The 23,404-nt window shown below is 59.0% G+C and overlaps 1 protein-coding gene across 1 annotated transcript; it reads left to right on the top strand.

Moving 5' to 3' along the window:
* Positions 1 to 349: 349 nt before the first annotated feature.
* LOC136834581 (heterogeneous nuclear ribonucleoprotein A0-like) lies at positions 350 to 12,554 on the top strand. Its single transcript, XM_067097160.1, has 2 exons — positions 350 to 615; positions 12,244 to 12,554. Exons 1-2 carry the CDS (start codon positions 555 to 557, stop codon positions 12,552 to 12,554), a joined length of 372 nt encoding a protein of 123 aa, XP_066953261.1. The 5' UTR covers positions 350 to 554.
* Positions 12,555 to 23,404: the final 10,850 nt, after the last annotated feature.

Genomic DNA, 23,404 nt, shown 5'->3' with positions numbered 1-23,404 from the left:
GAATTATAAAAAAAGCAGTATCCCTAACACCGCCCTTCCCTTCAATTTATGATGAATTTATTAAATATATCTTCCTATCAATTTACGATTAATCTATTAAATCTGTCATTCCGAGAATAGATGATAAATCTCTACAAAGACAGATCGGACCATTATAAATTGTTGTCAAATATATCAAATGTATCACCCACATCGAGGATTATTAAAAATTCAGTATCCCTAACACCGCCCCTCTTTAAATTTAAGATAAATCTATTAAATCTATCATCCGGAGAATATAGATGATAAATCCCTACAAAGACAGCTTTGTCCATTATAAATTCAGGCCAAATATATAAAATGTATCACCCATATCGAGGATTATTAAAAAAAGCAGTGTCCCTAACACCGCCCCTCCTTTCAATTTATGATAAACGCATCCATGAGACTTTTGTCAGGGCGCGCGGATGAGGCAGGCAATCCTCTCAGCAGACCATTTTTGTCGCCCCCCCCCCCCTTGTTTTCCGAGAGGTATTTTCGTACGAGCCGAAATGTCTGTGATGTATGCATAAACCATGAGGTTCACAGAGCGGAGGCAAATTATTTTGTTAGAGGAACTTATAATGGTATTCATAGGCTAATCCCGTAAATTTACCGTCACAGTGTTTTCAGCGCGGCGGTTGGCGGGGTAGGTGGAGAGGGGTAGAGGGGGGGAGGTGGAAGAGAGGGGTAGAGGGAGGAGAAAGGACAGAAGGGTGGAGGGTAGAGGGGCAGAGGGGGAGGTGAAGGAGAGGGGTAGGGGAGGAGAAAGGACAGGAGGGTGGAGGTAGAGGGGGAGGTGAAGGAGAGGTTTAGAGAGAGGAGAAAGGACAGGAGGGAGGGGAGGAGAAAGGACAGGAGGGTGGAGGGTAGAGGAGTAGAGGGGGAAGTGAAGGAGAGGGGTAGTGGGGAGGAGAAAGGACAGGATGGCGGAGGGTAGAGGGGGAGGTGAAGAAGAGGGGTAGGGGGAGGAGAAAAGGCAGGAGGGTGTAAAAATAAGTATACCTTAGTTTAACCAGACCACTGAGGTGATTAACAGCTCTCCGAAGGATTAGACTTATTTTTACGTGGCTAAGAACCAATTGGTTACCTAGCAACGGGACCTACAGCTTATTGTGGAATCCGAACCACATTATACCCAGAAATGAATTTCTGTCACCAGAAATAAATACCTTTAATTCTTCATTGGCTGGCCGGAGAGTCGAACGCGGGCCGAGCAGAGTGCTAGCCGAGGAGGGTGGAGGGTAGAGGGGGAGGTGAAGGCAAGGGTAGGGGGAGGAGAAAGGACAGGAGGGTGGAGGGTGGGAGGAGTAGAGGAGGAGGTGAAGGCAAGGGTAGGGGGAGGAGAATGGACAGGATGGTGGAGGGTAGAATCGGAGAGGGGGGAGGTGAAGGAGAGGGTAGGGGAGGAGAAAGGACAGGATGGTGGAGGGTAGAGGGGTATAGGGGGAGGTGAAGGCAAGGGTAGGGGGAGGAGAATGGACAGGATGGTGGAGGGTAGAGGGGTAGAGGGGGAGGTGAAGGCAAGGGTAGGGGGAGGAGAATGGACAGGTTGGTGGAGGGTAGAAGGGTAGAGGGGGAGGTGAAGGAGAGGGGTAGGGGAAGGAGAAAGGACAGGAAGGTGGAGGGTAGAGGAGTATAGGGGGAGGTGAAGGCAAGGGTAAGGGGAGGAGAGTGGACAGGATGGTGGAGGGTAGAGGGGTAGAGGGGGAAGTGAAGGCAAGGGTAGGGGGAGGAGAATGGACAGGATGGTGGAGGATAGAGGGGTAGAGGGGAAGGTGAAGGAGAGGGGTAGGGGGAGGAGAAAGGACAGGAAGGTGGAGGGGCAGAGGGGAGGTATAGGGGAGGTGAAGGCAAGGGGGGTGGGGGAGGAGACTGGACAGGATGGTGGAGGGTAGAGGGGTAGAGGGGAGGGTGAGGCAGAAGGTGGAAGGGTAGGTGAAGGAGGAGGAGAGAATGGACAGGTTGGTGGAGGTAGAAGGGTAGAGGGGGGAGGTGAAGGAGAGGGGGTAGGGAGGAGAAAGGACAGGAAGGTGGAGGGTAGGGGGTATAGGGGAGGGTGAAGGCAAAGGGTAAAGGGAGGAGAGTGGACAGGATGGTGGAGGGTAGAGGGTAGAGGGGAGGTGAGAGGCAAGGGGTAGGGGAGGAGAATGGACAGGTTGGTGGAGGTAGAAGGGTAGAGGGGAGGTGAAGGAGAGGGGTAGGGGAGGAGAAGGACAGGAAGGTGGAGGGTAGAGGGGTATAGGGAGGTGAAGGCAAGGGGTAGGGGAGGAGAATGGACAGGTTGGTGGAGGGTAGAGGGGGTAGGGGAGGGGAAGGAGAGGGTAGGGGGAGGAGAAAGGACAGGAAGGTGGAGGCAGAGGGTAGAGGGGAGGTGAAGGCAAGGGTGGTGAGGAGAGTGGAGGATGGTGGAGGAGGGTAGAGGGGAAGGAAGTGAAGGCAAGGGTAGGGGGAGGAGAATGGACAGGATGGTGGAGGGTAGAAGGGTAGAGGGGGAGGTGAAGGCAAGAGTAGGGGAGGAGAATGGACAGGATGGTGGAGGACAGAGGGGTAGAGGGGAGGGTGAAGGCAAGGGGGTGGGGAGGAGAATGGACAGGATGGTGGACAGGTAGGGGAGGAGAATGATGGTGGAGGCAGAGGGGAGGAGAATGGACAGGATGGTGGAGGGTAGGGGAGGTAGGCAAAGGGTAGGGGAGGAGAATGGACAGGATGGTGGAGGGTAGAGGCAGAGGGGAGGTGAAGGCAATGGTAGGGGGGAGGAGAATGGACAGGATGGTGGAGGGTAGAGGGGTAGAGGGGAGGGTGGTGAAGGCAATGGTAGGGGAGGAGAATGGACAGGATGGTGGAGGGTAGCAGTAGAGGGAGGTGCAAGAGGGGAGGTGAAGGCAACTGGTAGGGGGAGGAGAATGAGAACAGGATGGTGGAGGGTAGAGGGGGTGGGAGCAAAGAGGGGAGGAGAATGGCAGGATGGTGGAGGGCAGAGGGAGAGGGGGATGTGAAGACAAGAGTAGGTGGAGGGCAGGATGGTGGAGGGGGTAGAGGGGAGGTGAAGGCAAGGGTAGGGGAGGAGAATGGACAGGATGGTGGAGGGCAGAGGTAGAGGGGATGAAGGCAAGGGTAGGGGAGGGAGAATGGACAGGATGGTGGAGGGTAGAGGGGCATAGGGGAGGTGAAGGCAAGGGTAAAGGGGAGGAACAATGGACAGGATGGTGGAGGCAGAGGGGCAGAAGGGGAGGGGTGAGGGGCAGAGGGCAGGGGAGGAGAATGGACAGGATGGTGGAGGGCAGAGGGGGGAGAGGGGAGGTGAAGGGCAAGGGTAGGGGAGGAGAATGGACAGGATGGTGGAAAGGAGGGAGGGGATAGGGGAGGTGAAGGCAAAGGGCAGGGGAGAAGAATGGACAGGATGGTGGAGGGCAGAGGGTAGAGAATAGGGGGGAGGTAGGAGAGCACAAAAATAAGGGAGGAGAATGGACAGGAGGGGGTAGGGTGGAGGGAAGAGATAGGGAGGAGGAGAAGGCAAGGGAAGGGGAGGAAGAAATGGACAGATAAGTGGAGGTAGGAGGGGGACAGGGGAGGTGAAGGTGGGGTAGGAGGAGAAAGGACAGGATGGTGGAGGGTAGAGGGGGAGGTGAAGGCAAGGGTAGGGGGAGGAGAATGGACAGGATGGTGGAGGGTAGAGGGGTAGAGGGGGAGGTGAAGGCAAGGGTAGGGGAAGAGAATGGACAGGACGGTGGAGGGTAGAGGGGTAGAGGGGGAGGTGAAGGCAAGGGTAGGGGAAGAGAATGGACAGGATGGTGGAGGGTAGAGGGGGAGGTGAAGGCATGGGTAGGGGAGAGAAAGGACAATGGTGGAGGGTAGAGGGGCAGAGGGGAGGTGAAGGCTGGCAGGGGAAGAGAATGGACAGGAGGTAGAGGGGAGGTGGAGGGGTAGAGGGCAGAGGGGAGGAAGGCAAGGTAGGGGAAGAGAATGGACAGGATGGTGGAGGCAGAGGCAGAGGAGAGTGAAGGCAAGGCGGTAGGGGAAGAGAATGGACAGGACGGTGGAGGGTAGAGGGGTAGAGGGGGAGGTGAAGGCAAGGGTAGGGGAAGAGAATGGACAGGGTAGTGGGGTGGCAGAGGGGAGGAGTGAAGGCAAGGGTAAAGGGGTAGAGGGAGGAGAATGGACAGGATGGTGGAGGGCAGAGTAGGGGGGAGGTGAAGGCAAGGGTAGGGGGGAAGAGAATGGACAGGGCAGAGGTCAGAGAGGGCAGAGGAGGTGAAGGCAGAGGGCAGGGGGAGGAGAAAGGACAGTATGGTGGAGGGGGCAGAGGGGAGGTGAAGGCAAGGGTAGGGGGAGAAGAATGGACAGGATGGTGGAGGGAGAGGGGCATAGGGGAGGTGAAGGCAGGATGGTGCAGGGGAGGAGAAAGGACAGGAGGATGGGAGAGCAGAGGGGCAGAGGGGAGGTGAAGAGGAGGGTAGGGGAGGAGAATGGACAGGAGGGTGGAGGGCAGAGGGGTAGGGGGAGGTGAAGGCAGAGGAGTAGGGGAGGAGAATGGACAGGATGGTGGAGGGCAGAGGGGAGAAGGCAGAGGGGAGGTGAAGGCAATGGGTAGGGGAAGAGAAATGGACAGGAGGGTGGAGGGAGAGGCAGGGGGGAGGTGAAGGCAAGGGTAGGGGAGGAGAATGGACAGGATGGTGGAGAGTAGAGGGCCAGAGGGGGGAGGTGAAATGGACAGGGGGAGGTAGAGGGGAGGAGAAAGACAGTATGGTGGAGGGTAGAGGGAGGGGAAGGCAAGGGTAGGGGGAGGAGAATGGACAGGATGGTGGAGGGTAGAAGGGCATAGGGGAGGTGACAGGACGCAGGCAGAGGCAGAAGAGGAGGGGGAAGAGGGGGAAAGGACAGGTGGACAGGAGGGTGGAGGGAGGAGGGCAGAGAATGGACAGAGGTGGAGGAGCAGAGGAGATGGACAGGAGAATGGTGGAGGGGAGGAGAGGGGAGTGTGGACAGGGGAGGAGTGTACAGGAGGCAGAGGTGCAAGGCAGTAGGGGGAGGAGAATGGACAGGGTAGAGGGTAGAGGAGGGAGTGAGAATGGAGGTAGGAAAGAGGGCAGAGGGGAGGTGAAGGAGGGGAGGTGAAGGCAAGGGAAGAGAAAGGACAGGACAGGTGGAGGCAGAGGGGAGGAGAATGGACATGGTGGACAAAGGGGAGGAGAGAATGGACAGGAGGGTGGAGGGCAGAGGGGCAGAGGGGAGGGGAAGCAACAGGACGGTGGAGGGTAAAGAGGGGGAGAATGGACAGGATGGTGGAGGGCAGAGGCAGGGTGGGGAGGTGAAGGCAAGGGAGGGGAGGGAGAATGGACAGAGGTGAGTGGAGGTGAAGGCAGAGGAGGTGAAAAACAAGAGGGGAGGTGAAGGCAGGGTAGGGGAGGAGAAAGGACAGGATGGAGGTGGGGGTAGAGAGGCAGAGGGAGGAAGGCAAAGGGTAGGGGAGGAGAATGGACAGGATGGTGGAGGAGAGCAGAGGGCAAGTGGGTAGAGGGGAGGTGAAGGCAAGGTGAAGGCAGGGAGGAGGAGAAATGGACAGGGTGGTGGAGGGTAGAGGGTAGAGGAGGTGGAGGTAGAGAGGGGCAAAGAGGATTAGGGGGGAGGAGAATGGACAGGATGGTGGAGTGGAGAAGGCAGGGGAGGTAGAGGTGAAGAATGGCAATGGGGAGGTGAGGGGCAAAGGGCAGGGGAGGAAAGACTGGAGGTGGAGGGCAGATGAAGGGGGTAGGACAAAATGCAGGGTGAGGGGAGGTGAAAAAGGGGGAGGACATGGGACATGGTGGGAGGGCAGAGGAGGAGGTGAAGGCAAAGGTAGGGGATGGAGAACGGACAGGATGGTGGAGGGCAGAGGGGGCAGAGGGGGAGGTGAAGGCACAGTAGGTAAGGAGAATGGATAGACAAGGCAGTGGGGCAGAGGTGAAAAGAGGATGGTGGAGGGCAAAACAAGGGGAAAGCAAGGGGGCAGGGGACAGAAATGGTCAGGAGGGCAGAGGGGGGCAGAGGGGCAGAGGGGAGGTGAATGGACAATGGGTAGGGGGAGGTGAAGGCAAGGGGGGGAGGAGAAAGACAGGAGGGTATGAGGAGGGAGGGGGAGGTGAAGGCAAAGGGTAGGGGAGGAGAAAGGACAGTATGGTGGAGGGTAGACAGGGGAGGTGAATGGACAAGGGTAGGGCAGAGGTAGATGGAGAATGGACAGGATGGTGGAGGGTAGAGGGGCAGAGGGGAGGTGAAGGCAAGGGTAGGGGGAAGAAAATGGACAGGACAATGGGAAGAGGGGTAGAGGGGGAGGTAGAAGGCAAGGGTAGGGGGAGGAGAATGGACAGGGTATGGTGGAGGGTAGAGGGGAGGTGAAGGCATGGGTAGGGGAGGAGAAATGGACAGGATGGTGGCAGGGTAGAGGGGCAGAGGGGTAAGGGGAAAGTGAAACAAGGCCAAAGGGGAGGAGAATGGACAGGATGGTGGTGGAGGGTAGAGGGGACAGAGGGGAGTAGAACAAGGGGAGGTGCGGCAAGGGTAGGGGAAGAGAATGGACAGGACGGTGGAGGGTAGAGGGGGAGGTGAAGGCAAGGGTAGGGGGAGGAGAATGGACAGGATGGTGGAGGGTAGAGGGCAGAGGGGAGGTGAAGGCAAAGGGCAGAGGAGGAGAGATGGACAGGGGGTGGAGGGTAGAGAGGGGCAGAGGAGGAGGTGAAGGCAGAGGGGAAAGGGTAGGGGAGGAGAAAGGACAGGACGGTGGAGGGTAGAGGGGCAGAAGAGGAGGTGAAAGGCAAAGGGTAGGGGAGAGGCCAGAAGGCAAGGGTAGGGGAGGAGAAAGACAGGAGGGTGGAGGGCAGAGGGGAGGTGCAAGGCAAGGAGGAATGGACAGGCGGTAGGGGAGGAGGAATGGACAGGAGGTGGAGGTGGAGGGCAGGAGGGGCAGAGGGGAGGTGAAGGCAAGGGTAGGGGAGGAGAAAGACAGATGGTGGAGGGTAGAGGAGAGGGGAGGTGAAGGCAAGGGTAGAGGGGAGGAGAATGGACAGTATGGTGGAGGCAGAGGGGGGAGGTGCAAGGGCAGGGGAGGAGAATGGACAGGAGGTGGAGGGCAGAGGGCAGAGGGGAGGTGAAGGCAAGGGTAGGGGAGGAGAATGGACAGGATGGTGGAGGGTAGAGGGGTAGAGGGGGAGGTGAAGGCAAGGGTAGGGGAAGAGAATGGACAGGAGGGTGGAGGGTAGAGGTAGAGGGGAGGTGAAGGCAAGGGTAGGGGGAGGAGAAAGGACAGGATGGTGGAGGGTAGAGGGGTAGAGGGGGAGGTGAAGGCAAGGGTAGGGGGAGGAGAATGGACAGGATGGTGGAGAGTAGAGGGCTAGAGGGGGAGGTGAAGGCAAGGGTAGAGGGAGGAGAATGGACAGGGTGGTGGAGGGTAGAGGGGTAGAGGAGGAGGTGAAGGCAAGGGTAGGGGGAGGAGAAAGGACAGGACGGTGGAGGGTAGAGGGAAGAGGGAGGTGAAGGCAAGGGTAGGGGGAGGTGAAGGCAAGGGTAGGGGGAGGAGAAAGACAGGAGGGTGGAGGGCAGAGGGAGGGGAGGCAAGGGCAGGGGAGGAGAATGGACAGGAGGTGGAGGTAGGGGGCAGAGGGGAGGTGAAGCAAGGGTAGGGGAGGAGAAAGGACAGTATGGTGGAGGGCAGAGGGGCAGAGGAGGAGGTGAAGGCAAGGTAGGGGAGGAGAAAGGACAGGATGGTGGAGGCAGAGGGGCAGAGGGGCAGAGGGGAGGTGAAGAAAGGACAGATGGGGGGGAGGAGAATGGACAGGATGGTGGAGCAGAGGGCTCAGAGGGAGGTGAAGGCAAGGGCAGGGAGAGGAATGGACAGGGGGTGGAGGGCAGAGGAGGGAGGAAGGCATGGGCAGGGGAGGAGAAAGGACAGGATGGTGGAGGGGCAGAGAGGAGGTGAAGGCAAGGGTAGGGGAGGAGAGTGGAGGATGGTGGAGGGCAGAGGGGCAGAGGGTGATGGCAGGGCAGGGGAGGAGAATGGACAGGATGGTGGAGGGGCAGGGGCAGAGGGAGGTGAAGGCAAGAGTAGGGGGAGGAGAATGGACAGGATGGTGGAGGGCAGAGGGGGCAGAGGGGAGGTGAAGGCAAAGGGTAGGGGAGGAGAATGGGACAGGAGGTGGAGGGTAGAGGCAGTGGAGGTGAAGGCAAAGGGTAGGGGAGGAGAATGGACAGGATGGTGGAGGGAGGGGCAGAGGGGAGGTGAAGGCAATGGTAGGGGAGGAGAATGGACAGGTTGTGGAGGGCAGAAAGGCAGAGGAGGTGAAGGCAAGGGTAGGGGGAGGAGAATGGACAGGATGGTGGAGGGTAGAGGGGTAGAGGGGGAGGTGAAGGCAACTGTCGGGGGTAGGGGGAGGAGAATGGACAGGACGGTGGAGGGTAGAGGGGTAGAGGGGGAGGTGAAGGCAAGGGTAGGGGGAGGAGAATAGACAGGATGGTGGAGGGCAGAGGGGCAGAAGGGGATGAAGGCAAGGGTAGGGGGAGGAGAATGGTCAGGATGGTGGAGGGTAGAGGGTAGGGCAGAGGGGGAGGTGAAAGGCAAAGGGTAGGGGGAGGAGAATGACAGGATGGAGGTGGAGGTAGAGGAGAGGGAGAGGAGGTGAAGGCAAGGGTAGGGGAGGAGAATGGACAGGATGGTGGAGGGTAGAGGGGAGGTGAAGGCAAAAGGGTAGGGAGGAGAATGGACAGGATGGTGACATTGAGGGCATAGGGGGAGGTGAAGGCAAGGCAGAGGAGGAGAACGGACAGGATGGTGGAGGCAGGGCAGAGGGGAGGTGAAGGCAAAAGGGCAGGGGAGGAGAAATGGACAGGATGGTGGAGATGGCAGAGGGGCAGAGGGGGAGGTGAAGGCAAGGGGGGGGAGAGAATGGACAGGATGGTGGAGGGCAGAGAGGCATAGGGGAGGTGAATGGACAGGATGGTGGTAGGGGAGGGAGAAAGGACAGGATGGTGGGGGTAGAGGGGCAGAGGGGAAGGATGGTGGGGCAAGGGTAGGAGAGGAGAATGGACAATGGTGGGGAGTAGAGGCAGAGGGGAGATGTGAAGGCAAGGCAGGGGAGGAGAATGGACAGGAGGGGTGGAGGGTAGAGGGCAGAGGGGAGGTGAAGGCAAGGGCAGGGGAGAGAATGGACAGGATGGTGGAGGTAGAGGGGTAGGAGGGGAGGTGAAGGCAAGGGTAGGGGAGGAGAATGGACAGGAGGGTGGAGGCAGAGGGGAGGTAGTGGGCAAGGCAGGGGAGGAGAAGGACAGGATGGTGGAGGGCAGAGGGTAGAGGGGTGAAGGCAAGGGCAGGGGAGGAACGGACAGGATGGTGGAGGGCAGAGGCCAGAGGGAGGGTGAAGGGCAGAGGAGGAGAATGGACAGGGTGGGGTGGAGGTAGAGGGCAGAGGAGGAGGTGAGGGGCAAAGAGGGGAGGAGAATGGACAGGATGGTGGAGGGTAGAGGGTAGAGGGAGGTGATGGTGGGGAAAAGGGGAGGAGAAAGGGGAGGTGAAGGGAGAAAGTGAAGGCAAGGGTGGGGAGGGATGGAATGGACAGGATGCAGTAGAAACAGAGGGGGATGAAGGCAAGGGTAGGGGAGGAGAATGGACAGGATGGTGGAGGGCAGAGGGCAGAGGGGAGGTGAAGGCAAGGGTGGGGAGGAGAAAACAGGATGGTGGAAGAGGGAGAGGGGAAAACAAAAGGAGAAGGGGCAATGGTGGATAGAGGAGGCAGAGGGGATGAAGGCAAGGGGGGAAGAGAATGACAGATGGTGGAGCAGAGGGGTAGGGGAGGTGAAGGCAAGGTTTAGGAGAATGGACAGGAAGGAGGATACAGAGGTATAGGGGAGGTGAAGGCAAGGCAGGGGAGGGAGAATGGACAGGAGGGTGGAAAACAGAGGTAGAGGGGAGGTGAAGCAGAAGGCAAGGGGGGAACAGAATGGACAGGATGGTGGAGGTAGAGGGGGCAGAGGGGAGGAGAAGGCAGGATGGTGGAGGAGAGAATGGACAGGGTGGTGGAGGCAGAGGGAGAGGGAGGAGGAAGGCAAAGGGGGGGAGGAGAATGGACAGTATGGTGGAGGGTAGAGGGGAGAGTGGAGGTGAAGGCAAGAATGGACAGGGGTGGAGGGTAGAGGAGAGGGGGAGGTGACAGGCAAGGGCAGGAAGAGAATGGCAGGATGGGGCAGAGTGGGGGGGAGTGTGAAGGCAAGGCAGGGGAGGAGAATGGACAGGAGGGTGGAGGGTAGAGGGGCAGAGGGAGGTGAAGGCAGGGTAGGGGAGGAGAATGGACAGGATGGGTGGAGGGAGAGGGCAGAGGGGGATAGTAGGGAGGGAAGAGAATGGACAGGGCAGGGGAGGGTAGAAGGGACAGGGTGGAGGCAAAGGAGGGGGAAGGAATGGACAGGACGGTGGAGGGTAGAGGGCTAGAGGGGAGGTGAAGGGGGAGGGGGAAGAGAATGGACAGGATGGTGGAGGGTAGAGAGGGGAGTGAAGGGATGATGGTGGGGGGAGGAGAATGGAGGATGAGTGGAAGAGAATGATGGGGAGGGTGATTGAGGGCAGGGAAGGGGAGGACAGGACAGTGGATGGTGGAGGGTAGAGGAGGTGAAGGCAAAGGGGGAATGACAGGAGGTGGAGGGACAGGAGGGTGAAGAGGAGGGTAGAGGAGGAGTGGTGGAAGTCAAGGGTAGGGAGGGGAAGAGAATGGACAGGAGGGTGGAGGGTGGAGGGTAGCAGAGGGGGAGGTGAAGGCAAGGGTAGGGAAGAGAATGGACAGGATGGTGGAGGGGTAGAGGAGGTGAAGGCAAAGGGGGAGGAGAATGAAGGCAGGTGGGTAGGGGGGGAGGAGAATGGACAGGATGGTGGAGGTAGAGGAGAGGGAGGTGAAGAGGGGGAGGAGAAAGGCAGAGGAGGAGGGCAGAGGGGAGGAGAATGGACAGGGAGGTGGTGGAGGACAGGATGGCAGGGGGAGAGGGGGAGGTGAAGGCAAGGGTAGGGGGGAGGAGAATGGACAGGATGGTGGAGGGTAGAGGGGCAGAGGGGAGGTGAAGGCAAAGGGCAGGGGAGGAGAATGGACAGGGTGGTGGAGGGTAGAGAGGGGAGGTGAAGGCAAGGGTGGGGAAGAGAAATGGACAGGAGGTGGAGGCAGAGGGGGGAGGTGAAGGCAAGGGTAGGGGGGGAGGAGAAATGGACAGGAGGGTGGAGGGACAGAGGGCTTAGAGGGGGAGGTGAAGGCAAGGGTAGGGGAGGAGAATGGACAGGATGGTGGAGGGCAGAGGGGCAGAGGGGAGGTGAAGGCAAAGGGTAGGGGGAGGGAGAAGAGGAATAGAGGGGACAGGCAAGGGTAGGGGAGGAGAAGGAGGGTAGAGGGTAGAGGGGGGAGGTGAAGGCAAGGGTAGGGGAGGTGAAGGCAAGGGTAGGGGGAGGAGAAAGACAGGAGGGTGGAGGGTAGAGGGGGAGGTGAAGGCAAGGGTAGGGGGAGGAGAATGGACAGGAGGGTGGGGGGTAGAGGCAGAGAGGGGAGGTGAATGGCAGGATGGTGGAGGGTAGGGGAGGAGAATGGACAGGGTAGGGGAGGGTGGAGGGTAGAATAAGGGGTAGAGGGGAGAGTGAAGGCAAGGGTAGGGGAGGAGAAAGATGGATGGTGGACAGGGCAAAGGGGTAGGGAGGAGGGTAGAGGTGGGTAGAAGGAAGGCAAAGGGTAGGGGAGGAGAATGGACAGGATGGTGGTAGGTAGAGGAGGCTAGGGGGGGAGAATGGACAGACTGGTGGAGGGTAGAGGGATGAGAGGGGAGGAGAATGGACAGGTGGTGGAGGGCAGGGGCAGAGGGGAGGAGGAGGAGGAGGAGGGGAATGGTAGGGGAGGAGAAAGGACAGGAGGGTGGAGGCAGAGGGGGGGTGAAGAGGGGGAGGTGAAAGGACAGTAGGGTGGCAAGGGGAGGAGGTGAAGGCAAAGGGTAGGGGAGGAGAAAGACAGGAGGGTGGAGGGCAGAGGAGGAGGTGAAGGCAAGGGTAGGGGAAGAGAATGGACAGGAGGGTGGAGGGTGGAGTAGAGGGGAGAGGGGAGGTGAAGGCAAGGGTAGGGGAGGAGAATGGACAGTATGGTGGAGAGGGAGGAAGGCAGGGGAGGTGAAGGCAAGGGGTAGGGGAGGAGAAATGGACAGGATGGTGGAGGTAGAGGGGAGGTGAGGGAGCAGGTGGAGGGAGAGGGGAGGTGAAGGCAAGGGTAGGGGAGGAGAATGGACAGGATGGTGGAGGGTGGAGGGTAGAGGGGGAGGTGAAGGGTAGTGGGGGAGGGGAGAATGGAGAGGAGACAGGTGGTGGGGTAGAGGGTAGAGGGGAGGTGAAGGCAAAGAGGGTAGGGGAGGAGAAAGGACAGGACGGTGGAGGGCAGAGGGGAGGGGAAGAGGTAGGGGAGGAGAATGGACAGGAAGGGTGGGAGGGTAGAGGGGAGAAGAGAATGGACAGAATGATGGTGGAGGGTAGAGGGGGAGGTGAAGGCCAGTAGGGGAGGAGAAGGCAAGGGTAGGGAGAGAAAGGACAGGATGGGTGGAGGGTAGAGAGGAAAGACAGGGCAGAGGGGAGGTGAAGGCAAGGGTAGGGGAGGGAGAATGGACAGGATGGTGGAGGGCAGAGGCATGGGTAGGGGAGGTGAAAGACAATGGTGGAGGGTAGAGGAGGAGGAATGGAGGGGGAGAGTGGACAGGATGGTGGAGGGAGGGGTAGAGGGGAGGGGAGGTGAAGGCAAAGGGTAGGGGGAGGAGAATGGACAGGTGGTGGAGTGGAGAGGGGTAGAGGGGAGGTGAAGGCAAGGGTAGGGGAGGACAGTGGAAGGTGAGGGCAGGGGAGGGAAAGAGGAGAAAGGACAGGAGGGTGGAGGGGAGAGGGAGGTGAAGGCAAGGGTAGGGGAGGAGAGTGGACAGCAGATGGTGGAGGGGGCAGAGGGGAGAGTGAGAAGGCAAGGGTAGGGGAGGGGAGAATGGACAGGATGGTGGAGGGCAGAGGGGCAGAGGTAGGGAGGTGAAGGCAAGGGTAGGGGAGGAGAATGACAGGATGGTGGAGGAGTAGAGGGGCAGAGGGAGGAAGGCAAGGGTAGGGAGGAGAAATGGACAGGATGGTGGGGGTGGAGGCAGAGGGGGAGGAGGCAGAGGGAAGGAAGTAGGGGGAATGGACAGGATGGTGGGTAGAGGGCAGAGGTGAAGTGAAGGCAAGGGTAGGGGAGGAGAAATGGACAGGAGGGTGGAGGGCAGAGAGGTGAAGGCAAGAGTAGGGAGGAGAAAGGACAGGGTGGTGGAGGAAGGCAAGGGTAGGGAGGAGCGGGAGGTGGAGGTGGATGGGGAGGGGGATGTGAAGGCAAGGGTAGGGGGGAGGAGAATGGACAGGATGGTGGAGGGTAGAGGGGGGGAGAGTGAAGGCAAGGGTAGGGGAGGAGAATGGACAGGATGGTGGAGGGTAGGGCAGAGGGGGGGCAGAGGGGGAGGGGAGGAGAATGGACAGGGGAGGAGAAAGGGACAGGCAATGGTGGAGGGCAGAGGAGGTGAGGGGCAAAGGTGAAGGCAAGGGGGAGGAGAAATGGACAGGATGGTGGAGGGTAGAGGGGCAGGGGGAGGTGAAGGCAAAGGGTAGGGGGAGGAGAATGGACAGATGGTGGAGGGTAGAGGGTAGGGGAGTGGAAGGCAGAGGGTAGGAGGAGAATGGACAGGATGGTGGGAACCAGAGGGGTAGTAGGGGAAGTGAAGAGGGGAGGAGAATGGACAGGATGGTGGAGGGAGGGGAGTGAAGGCAGAGGGGAGGTGAATGGCAATGGTGGGTAGGGGAGGAGGCAATGGACAGGAGGAGAATGGACAGGAGAGGGTAGAGGGGGAGGTGAAGGCAAGGGTAGAGGGAGGAGAATGGACAGGGTGGTGGAGGGTAGAGGGGTAGAGGAGGAGGTGAAGGCAAGGGTAGGGGGAGGAGAAAGACAGGATGGTGGGGTAGAGGGGAGAAGGGGTAGAAGAGGAGGACAGGATGGTGGAGGGTAGAGGGGGAGGTGAAGGCAAGGGTAGGGGAGGAGAATGGACAGGAGGGTGGAGGGTAGAGGGCAGAGGGGGAGGTGAAGGCAAAGGGTAGGGGAGGAGAATGGACAGGGTGGTGGTGGGGGAGGGAGAGGTGGAGGGGAGAGGAGTGGAGAGGGCAGAGGGGAGGTGAAGGCAAGGGTAGGGGGAGGAGAAAGACAGGAGGGTGGAGGGTAGAGGGGGAGGTGAAGGCAAGGGTAGGGGAGGAGAAAGGACAGTATGGTGGAGGGTAGAGGGGGAGGTGAAGGCAAGGGTAGGGGGAGGAGAATGGACAGGATGGTGGAGGGTAGAGGGGTAGAGGGGGAGGTGAAGGCAAGGGTAGGGGAAGAGAATGGACAGGGGGATGGTGGAGGGCAGAGGGAGGTGAAGGAGGGGAGGACAGGTGTGGAGGACAGATGGAGGGAGGGTGAAGAGGGGAGGATGGACAGGAGGGTGAGGCAAGGGAGGGGGAGGAGAAGAGGGGAGGGTGAAGGCAAGGGTAGGGGGAGGAGGAGGACAGGAGGGTAGAGGGGAGAGGCAAGGGTGGAGGAGAAGGACAGAGGTGGACAGTAGTGGGCAGAGGGGAGAGTGAAGGCAAGGGTAGGGGAGGAGATGGACATGGTGGAGGTAGAGGGGTGGAGAAGGCAGGGGCAGGGGGGGAGGTGGACAGGGTGGTGGAGAGGGTAGAGGAGGAGGAGAAATGGACAGGGAGGAGAAAGACAGGAGGGTGGAGTAGAGGGGAGGGAGGTAGGGAGGAGAATGGACAAGGATGGTGGAGGCAGAGGGCAGAGGGGAGGAAGGCAAGGGTAGGGGAGGAGAATGGACAGGACGGTGGAGGGCAGAGGGGAGGTGAAGGAGGGTAGGGGAGGAGAATGGACAGGAGTGGTGGAGGGTAGAGGGGCAGAGGGGGAGGCAAAGGGTAGGGGGAGGAGAAACGGACAGGACAGTGGAGGGCAGAGGCAGAGGGGAGGTGAAGGCAAAGGTAGGGGGAAACAAGGGTGGAGGGAAGGGGACAGGAGGGTGGAGGGTAGAGGGGTGAAGGCAAGGGTAGGGGAGGAGAATGGACAGTAGAGGGTAGAGGGAAAGGCAAAGTGGGAGGAGAGAAGGATGGTGGAGGTAGAGGGCAGGAGGGCAGAGGAGTGAAGATGGACAGTAGGGGGAGGGGGAGTGAAGGCAAAGGCATGGAGGGAGGGGAGGAGAGACAGGGGAGGGTAGAGGGGAGGTGAGGCAAGGTAGGGGAGGAGAATGGACAGGAGGGTGGAGGGAGAGGGTAGAGGAGGTGAGGCAAGGGGAGGGGAGGAGAATGGACAGGATGGTGGAGGTAGAGGGCAGAGGAGGTGAAGGCAAAGGGTAGGGGAGGAGAATGGACATGGTGGAGGGTAGAGGGCAGAGAGGTGAAGGCAAAAGGGTAGGGGGAGGAGAATGGACAGGATGGTGGAGGAGTAGAGGAGGAAGTGCCAAGGCAAGGTAGGGGAGGAGGGACAGGGGGGTGGAGGCAAGGGGTAGAGGGGTGAAGCAAAGGGAGGGGAGGAGAATGGACAGGGTAGGTGGTGGAGGGCAGAGGAGGTAGAGGGGAGGTGAAGGCAAAGGGTAGGGGAGGAGAATGGACAGGATGGTGGAGGGTAGAGGATGGTGGAGGGGAGGTGAAGGCAAGGGTAGGGGAGGAGAATGGACAGGATGGTGGAGGAGGAGGTGAAGGCAGGGTAGGGGGAGAATGGACAGGACGGTGGAGGGTAGGGGAGGGGAGGTGAAGGCAAGGTAGGGGAGGAGATGGAGAGGGGAGGAAAGACAGGAGGGTGGAGGTGCAAGGCAAGGGTAGGGGAGGAGAATGGACAGGAGGGTGGAGGTAGAGGGGGTAGAGGGGAGGTGAAGGCAAGGGGAGGAGGGAGAATGGACAGGATGGTGGAGGGTAGAGAGGGGAGGAAGAGGGTAGGGGAAGAGAATGGACAGGACGGTGGAGGTAGAGGGGAGGAGCAAAAGGCACAGGTGGTGGAGGATGGTGGGGGCAGAGGGGGAGGTGAAGGCAAGGGTAGGGGAGGAGAATGGACAATGGTGGAGGGTAGAGGGGGAGAGGGGAGGTGGAGGGGAGGCAAAGACAGGAGGGTGGAGGGAGGGGGTGAAGGCAAGGGGGGGGGAGGAGAAAGGACAGGAGGGTGGAGGGCAGGGGAGGAATGGAAAGGGTAGGGGAGGAGAAGGACAGGATGGTGGAGAAAGGCAGAGGAGGTGAAGGTGGGTAGGGGAGGAGAAATGGACAGGATGGTGGGGGGAGGGCAGAGGGGCAGGGAGGGGAGGAGGGGGGAGGAACAAAAGGAAGGAGATGGGAGGTGAAGGTAGAGGGGAATGGACAGTAGGGAAGGAGGAAGGTGGAGGGCAGAGGCAAAGGGTAGGTAGGGGGAGAAGGTGAAGGTGAAGGCAAAGGCAAGGGGGGAGGAGAATGGACAGGATGGTGGAGGGTAGAGGGGAGGAGGCAAGGGGAGGAGGAGAAGGCAAGGGTAGGGGAAGGATGGTGGAGGGTGTAGGAATGGACAGGATGGTGGTGGAGGTGGGGCAGAGGAGGTGAAGGGGGAGGGGAGGACTGGAAGGCAAGGGTAGGGGAGGGGACAGGAGGGTGGACAGTATGGTAGAGGGGAGGTGATGGTGGAGGGGGAGGAGAATGGACAGAGGGGAGGGAGTAGAGGGGAGGTGAAGGCAAGGGGGGAGGAGAATGGACAGGATGGTGGAGGGTAGAGGGGCAGAGGGGAGGTGAAGGCAAGGTAGGGGAGGAGAATGGACAGGATGGTGGAGGTAGAGGGTGGGGGGGGCAGGGTAGGGGAGGTGAAGGCAAGGGTAGGGGGAGGAGAATGGACAGGATGGTGGAGGGGTAGAGGAGGTGAAGGCAAAGGGTAGGGGAGGAGAAAGGACAGATGGTGGAGGGTGAGAGGGGCAGGAGGGGAGGAGAAGGCAATGGTGGAGGGGAGGAGAATGGACAGGCAAGGGTGGAATGGACAGAGGTGGAGGGGGAGGGGAAGGCAAGGGTAGGGGAGGAGAATGGACAGTATGGTGGAGGGTAGAGGGGAGGGGGGTAGGGGGGTGGATGGACAGGATGGTGTGGAGTACAGAGAGGGTAGGAGAGGGGCAAGGGTAGGGGAGGAGAATGGACAGGATGGTGGAAGAGGGGAGGTGAAGGCAAGGTAGGGGGTGGAGAATGGACAGGATGGGTGGAGGGTAGAGGGGGGAGGTGAAGGCAAGGGTAGGGGAGGAGAATGGACAGGATGGTGGAGGGTAGAGGGGGAGGTGAGGGGAGGCAAAGGGTAGGGAGGAGAATGGACAGGGTGGGTGGAGGGTGGAGGGCAGAGGGGAGGTGAAGGCAAGGGTAGGGAGGAGAAAGGCAGGACAGGTGGAGGGGGAGGGGGGAAGGAGAATGGGCAGAGGTGAAGGCAAGGTAGGGAGGAGAATGGACAGGAGGGTGGAGGGTAGAGGGCTAGAGGGGAGGAGTGAGAAGGCAAAGGGTAGGGAGGAGAATGGACAGGGTGGTGGAGGGAGGGGTAGCCAAGGAGGAGGAGAATGGCAAGGGAGGGGAGGAGAAAGGCAGGAGTGAGGGCAGGGGAGGAGATGGAGGGAGGAGGGTAGAGGGGGAGGTGAAGGCAGGGTGGGGGAGGAGAAAGGGATTATGGTGGAGGGTGAGGGGAGGTGAAGGGTAGGGGAGGGGGAGGAGAATGGACAGGAGGGTGGAGGTAGGAGGGCAGAGGAAGGAGGTGAGGAAGGAGAAGAGGGGAGAGGGGAGAAGGACAGGATGGTGGAGGGACAGAGGTGGGAGGGTAGGGGGGGAGGTGAAGGCAAGGGTAGGGGAGGAGAATGGACAGAGGGAGTGGAGGGTAGAGGGAGGGGGAGAGGGGAGGTGAAGGCAAGGGTAGGGGGAGGAGAATGGACAGGATGGTGGAGGGTAGAGGGGTAGAGGGGGAGGTGAAGGCAAGGGTAGGGGAGGAGAAATGGACAGGATGGTGGAGGGTAGAGGGAGGAGGTGAAGGCAAGGTAGGGGAGGAGAATGGACAGGTATGGTGGAGGCAGACAGGGGGCAGAGGGAGGAGAATGGCAGGATGGTGGAGGGTAGAGGCAGGGGAGGAATGGGTGGGGGAGGAGAATGGGAGGATGGTGGAGGAGGAGGTGAGAGGGGGAGGTGAAGGCAAGGGTAGGGGAGGAGAATGGACAGGAGGGTGGAGGGTAGAGGGGAGGTGAAGGCAAGAGGGGGGAGGAGAATGGACAGGAGGGGGAGGGGAGAGGGGAGGTGAAGGCAAGGGTGGGGGAGAATGGACAGGATGGTGGAGGGTAGAGGGCTAGAGGGGTGAAGGCAAGGGTAGGGGAGGAGAAATGGACAGGATGGTGGACAGAAGGGTAGAGGGGGAGGTGAAGGCAGAGGAGAATGGACAGGATGGTGGAGGTAGAGGGTAGAGGGGAGGGTGAAGGTCAGGGGAGGAGAGAATGGACAGGGTGGTGGAGGGAGGGAGGAGGTGAAGGCAAGGGTAGGGGAGGAGAATGGACAGGATGGTGGAGGAGGGGGAAGGCAGAGGGGAGGTGGCAGGATGGAGGGGAGATGGTGGACAGGTGAGTGGAGGGCAGAGGGGAGGACAGAGGGGAGGTGAAGGCAAGGGTAGGGGGAGGAGAATGGACAGGATGGTGGAGGGAGAAGGGGGAGAGGGGAGGTGAAGGCAAGGGTAGGGGGGAGGAGAATGGACAGGGGGGGGGAGGTGAAGGCAAGGGTAGGGGAGGAGAATGGACAGGATGGTGGAGGTGAGAGGGGGAGGTGAAGGCAAGGGCAGGGGAGGAGAATGGACAGGATGGTGGAGGGTAGGGAGTAGAGGGGAGGTGAAGGTGGTAGGGGAGGAGAATGGGATGGTGGAGGTTGGTGAAGGAGGGTAGGGAGGAGAATGGACAGGATGGTGGAGGGTAGAGGGCAGAGGGTAGGGGAGGAGAATGGACAGGATGGTGGAGGGTAGAGGGGTAGAGGGGGAGGTGAAGGCAAGGGTAGGGGAAGAGAATGGACAGGATGGTGGAGGGTACAGAGGGGCAGAGGGAGGTGAGGAGGCAAGGGCAGGGGGGAGGAGAATGGACAGGATGGTGGAGGTAGAGGGGCAGAGGGGAGGTGAAGGCAAGGTAGGGGAGGAGAATGGACAGGATGGTGGAGGGCAGAGGGGCAGAGGGGGAGGTGAAGGCAAGGGGGTAGGGGAGGAGAATGGACAGGATGGTGGAGGGTAGAGGGGAGGGGAGGAAGGCAAGGGTAGGGAGGAGAATGGACAGGATGGTGGAGGGTAGAGGGTAGAGGGGAGGTGAAGGCAAGGGTAGGGGAGGAGAATGGACAGGATGGTGGAGGGTAGAGGAGGGGAGGCAAGGGCAGGGGAGGAGAATGGACAGGATGGTGGAGGTAGAGAGGGAGGGGGAGGCAAGGGGTAGGGGAGGAGAATGGATGGTGGAGGAGGGTGGTGTGGGAGGGCAGAGGGGCAGAGGGGAGGTGAAGGCAAGGGTAGGGGGAGGAGAATGGACAGGATGGTGGAGGGTAGAGGGGTATAGGGGGAGGTGAAGGCAAGGGTAGGGGGAGGAGAATGGACAGGATGGTGGAGGGTAGAGGGGGAGGTGAAGGCAAGGGTAGGGGAGGAGAAGAATAGAGGGGAGGAGTGAAGGCAAGGGTAGGGGAGGGAGAATGGACAGGATGGTGGGGTAGAGGGGAGGAGGTGAAGGCAAGGGTAGGGGAGGAGAATGGACAGGATGGTGGAGGGAGAGGGCAGAGGGGGAGGTGAAGGAGGGGAGGAGAATGGACAGAATGGTGGAGGTGGAGGGGGGGAGGAGGTGAAGGCAAAGGGTAGGGGAGGAGAAAGGACAGGATGGTGGAGGGTAGAGGGGTAGAGGGGAGGTGAAGGGAGGAGAGTGAGGAATGGACAGGAGGTGGTAGGAGGGCAGAGGCAAGGGTAGGGGAGGAGAATGGACAGAGAGGTAGAGAGGAGGAGGTGAAGGCAAGGGTAGGGGGAGGAGAAAGGACAGGACGGTGGAGGGTAGAGGGGTAGAGGGGGAGGTGAAGGCAAGGGTAGGGGGGAGGACGGGGAGGCAAGGTGGGAGGGGAGGAGGACAGGAGGGTGGAGGGGTAGAGGGGGAGGTGAAGGCAGGGTAGGGGAGGAGGAATGGACAGGATGGTGGGGGAGGGGAGGAGGAAGGCAGAGGGGGGTGGAGAATGGAATGGACAGAGGGTAGAGGAGGGAGGAGGTGAAGGCAAGGGTAGGGGAGGAGAAAGGACAGGATGGTGGAGGGTAGAGGGTAGAGGGGAGGTGAAGCAAGGGGAGGGAATGGAGAATGGACAGGAGGGTAGAGGGGAGGTGAAGACAAGGCTGGGGGGAAGAGAGGGGAGGTGAGGGGCAAGGAGGGTGAAGGCAAGGGGGGAGGAGAATGGACAGGATGGTGGAGGGTAGAGGCAGAGGGGAGGTGAAGGCAAGGGTAGGGGAGGAGAAAGACAGGAGGGTGGAGGAGGGGAGGTAAGAGGGGGAGGAGAATGGACAGGAGGGGAGGTAGAGGGGGAGGAGGAAGGCAAAGGGGGGGAGGAGGAGACAGATGGTGGAGGGTAGAAGACAGGAGGGGGAATGGAGGAGGGGAGGGTGAAGGCAAGGGTAGGGGGGGAGGAGAATGGACAGGATGGTGGAGGGTAGAGGGTAGAGGGGGAGGGGAAGAGAATGGCAAAGGGGGGGAGGAGAATGGACAGGATGGTGGTAGAGGGGCAGAGGGGGAGGTGAAGGCAAGGGTAGGGGAGGGAATGGGAGAATGGACAGGATGGTGGAGGGAATAGAGGGGCAGAGGGAGGAGGTGAAGGCAAGGGGAGGGGAGGAGAATGGACAGGAGGTGGAGGTAGAGGGTAGAGGGGGAGGCAAAGGGTAGGGGAGGAGAAAGACAGGGGGTGAAGGCAAGGGTAGGGGAGGAGAATGGACAGAAGGGGAGGGTAGGTAGAGGGGGAAGGCAAGGGAGGGAGGAGAATGGACAGGATGGTGGAGGGTATAGGGGTAGAGGGGAGGTGAAGGCAAGGGTAGGGGAGGAGAATGGACAGATGGTGGAGTAGAGGGTAGAGGGGAGGTGAAGGCAAGGGAGGGGAGGAGAATGGACAGGAGGGTGGAGGGTAGAGGGAAGGCAAAGAGGGGAGGAGAATGGACAGGAGGGTGGGAGGGGATGAGGTGGAGGGTGGACAGGGGGTGGAGGGTGGGGTGGGGGGAGGAGGAAGAAAGAAGGGCAAGGGGGGGAGGAGAAATGGACAGGACGGTGGAGGGAGGGGCAGAGGGGAGGTGGGGCAGAGAGGGGAGAGTGAAGAGGAAGGGTGGGGAGGGAGGTGAAGGCAAGGGTAGGGGAGGAGAAAGACAGGAGGGTGGAGGGTGGGGAGGAGGGGGTGAAGGCAAGGGTAGGGGGAGGAGAAAGGACAGGAGGGTGGAGGGTAGAGGTGAAGGCAAGAGGTGGAGGTGAAGGCAAGGCTAGGGGGAGGAGAAAGGATAGGAGGGAGGAGAAAGGATAGGAGGGGTGGAGGGGGAGGGGGTATGGGGAGGATAGGGGCAGAGGAGGAAAAAGGACAGGAGGGTGGAGGGTTGAGGGGTGATGATGAAGGAGAGGGTAAGAAGGGAGGAGAAAGGCCAGGATGGTGTAGGGTAGAAGGAGGAGGGGGAGGAGAAGGGTAGGGGATGAAAAGGGTAGGGGAGGGTGGAGGGGAATGGGATTGGGCGAGGTAGGGGGGATAGGGAAGGGGCTGGAAGAGAAGGAAGGCTGAGAAATTGGGAATCTTAGCTTCCAGCATCTTCGCCGGAGAGAGAGAGAGAGAGAGAGAGAGAGAGAGAGAGAGAGAGAGAGAGAGAGAGAGAGAATTTCCGAAGCATTCAAGGTGCCAGGCGCTGGAAAGACGCAGTGAGATGACGACAAGTGCCACTGGATTGCTGTGTAGGGTTAAGAGACTGTCTTATGAATATCTTATGATTAACTTCACCCCGAGTCGAGGCCCCTCCTGTTTTGATGGTATACCTTTTGATGGAGCAATGAACATGAACACTTACACTCTCTCTCTCTTGTTTCACAACGGAAAAACGAACTCTATGGATGAACACTTACAAGTCTCTCTCTCTCTCTCTCTCTCTCTCTCATTTCACAACAGAAAAACGAACTCTATGGGTATCTGTCAACAGTTATTTCTCTCCCGTTTAACGATTGAAAATATGCAATATTATCTCTCTCTCTATCTCTCTCTCTCCTAGCAGCTACCTACAATAGTCGTCTAACGAGTAAGTACCGAATTCATTGCTTGGACCAACAGAGGTCTAGTTTCTCTCTCTCTCTCTCTCTCTCTCTCTCTCTCTCTCTCTCTCTCTCTAGCTGCAAACCACAATATTCATCTAAAACCCACAATATTCATCTAATAAGTGCGTACATAACCCATTGAGGTCTAGTCTCTCTCTCTCTCTCTCTCTCTCTCTCTCTCTCTCTCTCTCTCTCTCTCTCTCCAAGCTAGCTGCGACCCCCACCAGTAGTTTAACAACTACGTACATAACTCCCTACCTACGCCAACAGACGCACACTGTTATTTTAGGGAACGAGCCCATCTATAATTCTTAACCCGGTTCCTGACTCGAACACGAATCATCAGGTTACTTATTTCTCTTTTATTTTCTCTTAAAGTTTCCTGACATTTCCCCTTAACTTTCCCCTACCTTTTCTAACCCTTTATCCTCACTTTTTCCTTCATACCCTTTAGTTTTCCTGGCGGATTTTCCCAACACGGAAATTGCATCGCTGAGAAAATGTAAAACCGAACCTGGATTCAACAGCACCCAGATTGGAGAGCGGTTCATCTCCCCTTTGAAGACGTTATTCATTTATGTCTAAGACGTAGAAGGCATTGTCTGACTTCGTCATACCTTTCTGTTTGGTCAAGCGACCGAGACGAGCCTGGCAGGCGGAGTCCCGTGTCGTTTGAAGATGTAATTCCTTCAGATACGGAAGTTAAAGACGTAATTCCTTTAGATATGGAAGTTATTTCCCTTATCATATTTTATTCCTGGTTAAGATTCCTGGACGGGACAGCGAAGCCTGTAGTCTTTTGAAGATGCTGTTTGTAAATCCTTAAGATATACACGATTTTGACGTGTATTAGTATCTTGTTTGTAGTGTGGATGCTAAGATGGGCATGAAGGCACCTGTTCTTTTTGAAAATCGTTTTTCTATTACTGCGTAAACTCCAAAAAATAATCTACTTTGTTAGGTTGTACCTTAAAATAAGCGGTATGAATTTGTATATGCGTATACAGGTATGTATATATATATATATATATATATATAT

Source organism: Macrobrachium rosenbergii, chromosome 54 (assembly GCF_040412425.1).
Source record: "Macrobrachium rosenbergii isolate ZJJX-2024 chromosome 54, ASM4041242v1, whole genome shotgun sequence".
NCBI classification, from domain to species: Eukaryota; Metazoa; Arthropoda; class Malacostraca; order Decapoda; family Palaemonidae; genus Macrobrachium; species Macrobrachium rosenbergii.
Note: the sequence above shows the minus strand (reverse complement) of the source record. Positions and strands in the feature narration are given on the sequence as shown.

What these genes read in the sequence shown, in the direction of transcription:
- LOC136834581 (XM_067097160.1), top strand. Translation starts at nt 555, where the DNA reads ATGAGGTTCACAGAGCGGAGGCAAATTATTTTGTTAGAGGAACTTATA. An exon ending in ACTTATAATGGTATTCATAG is followed by an intron (nt 616 to 12,243) that starts GCTAATCCCGTA and finishes GTGAGGGAGCAG; the next exon opens with GTGGAGGGAGAGGGGAGGTG.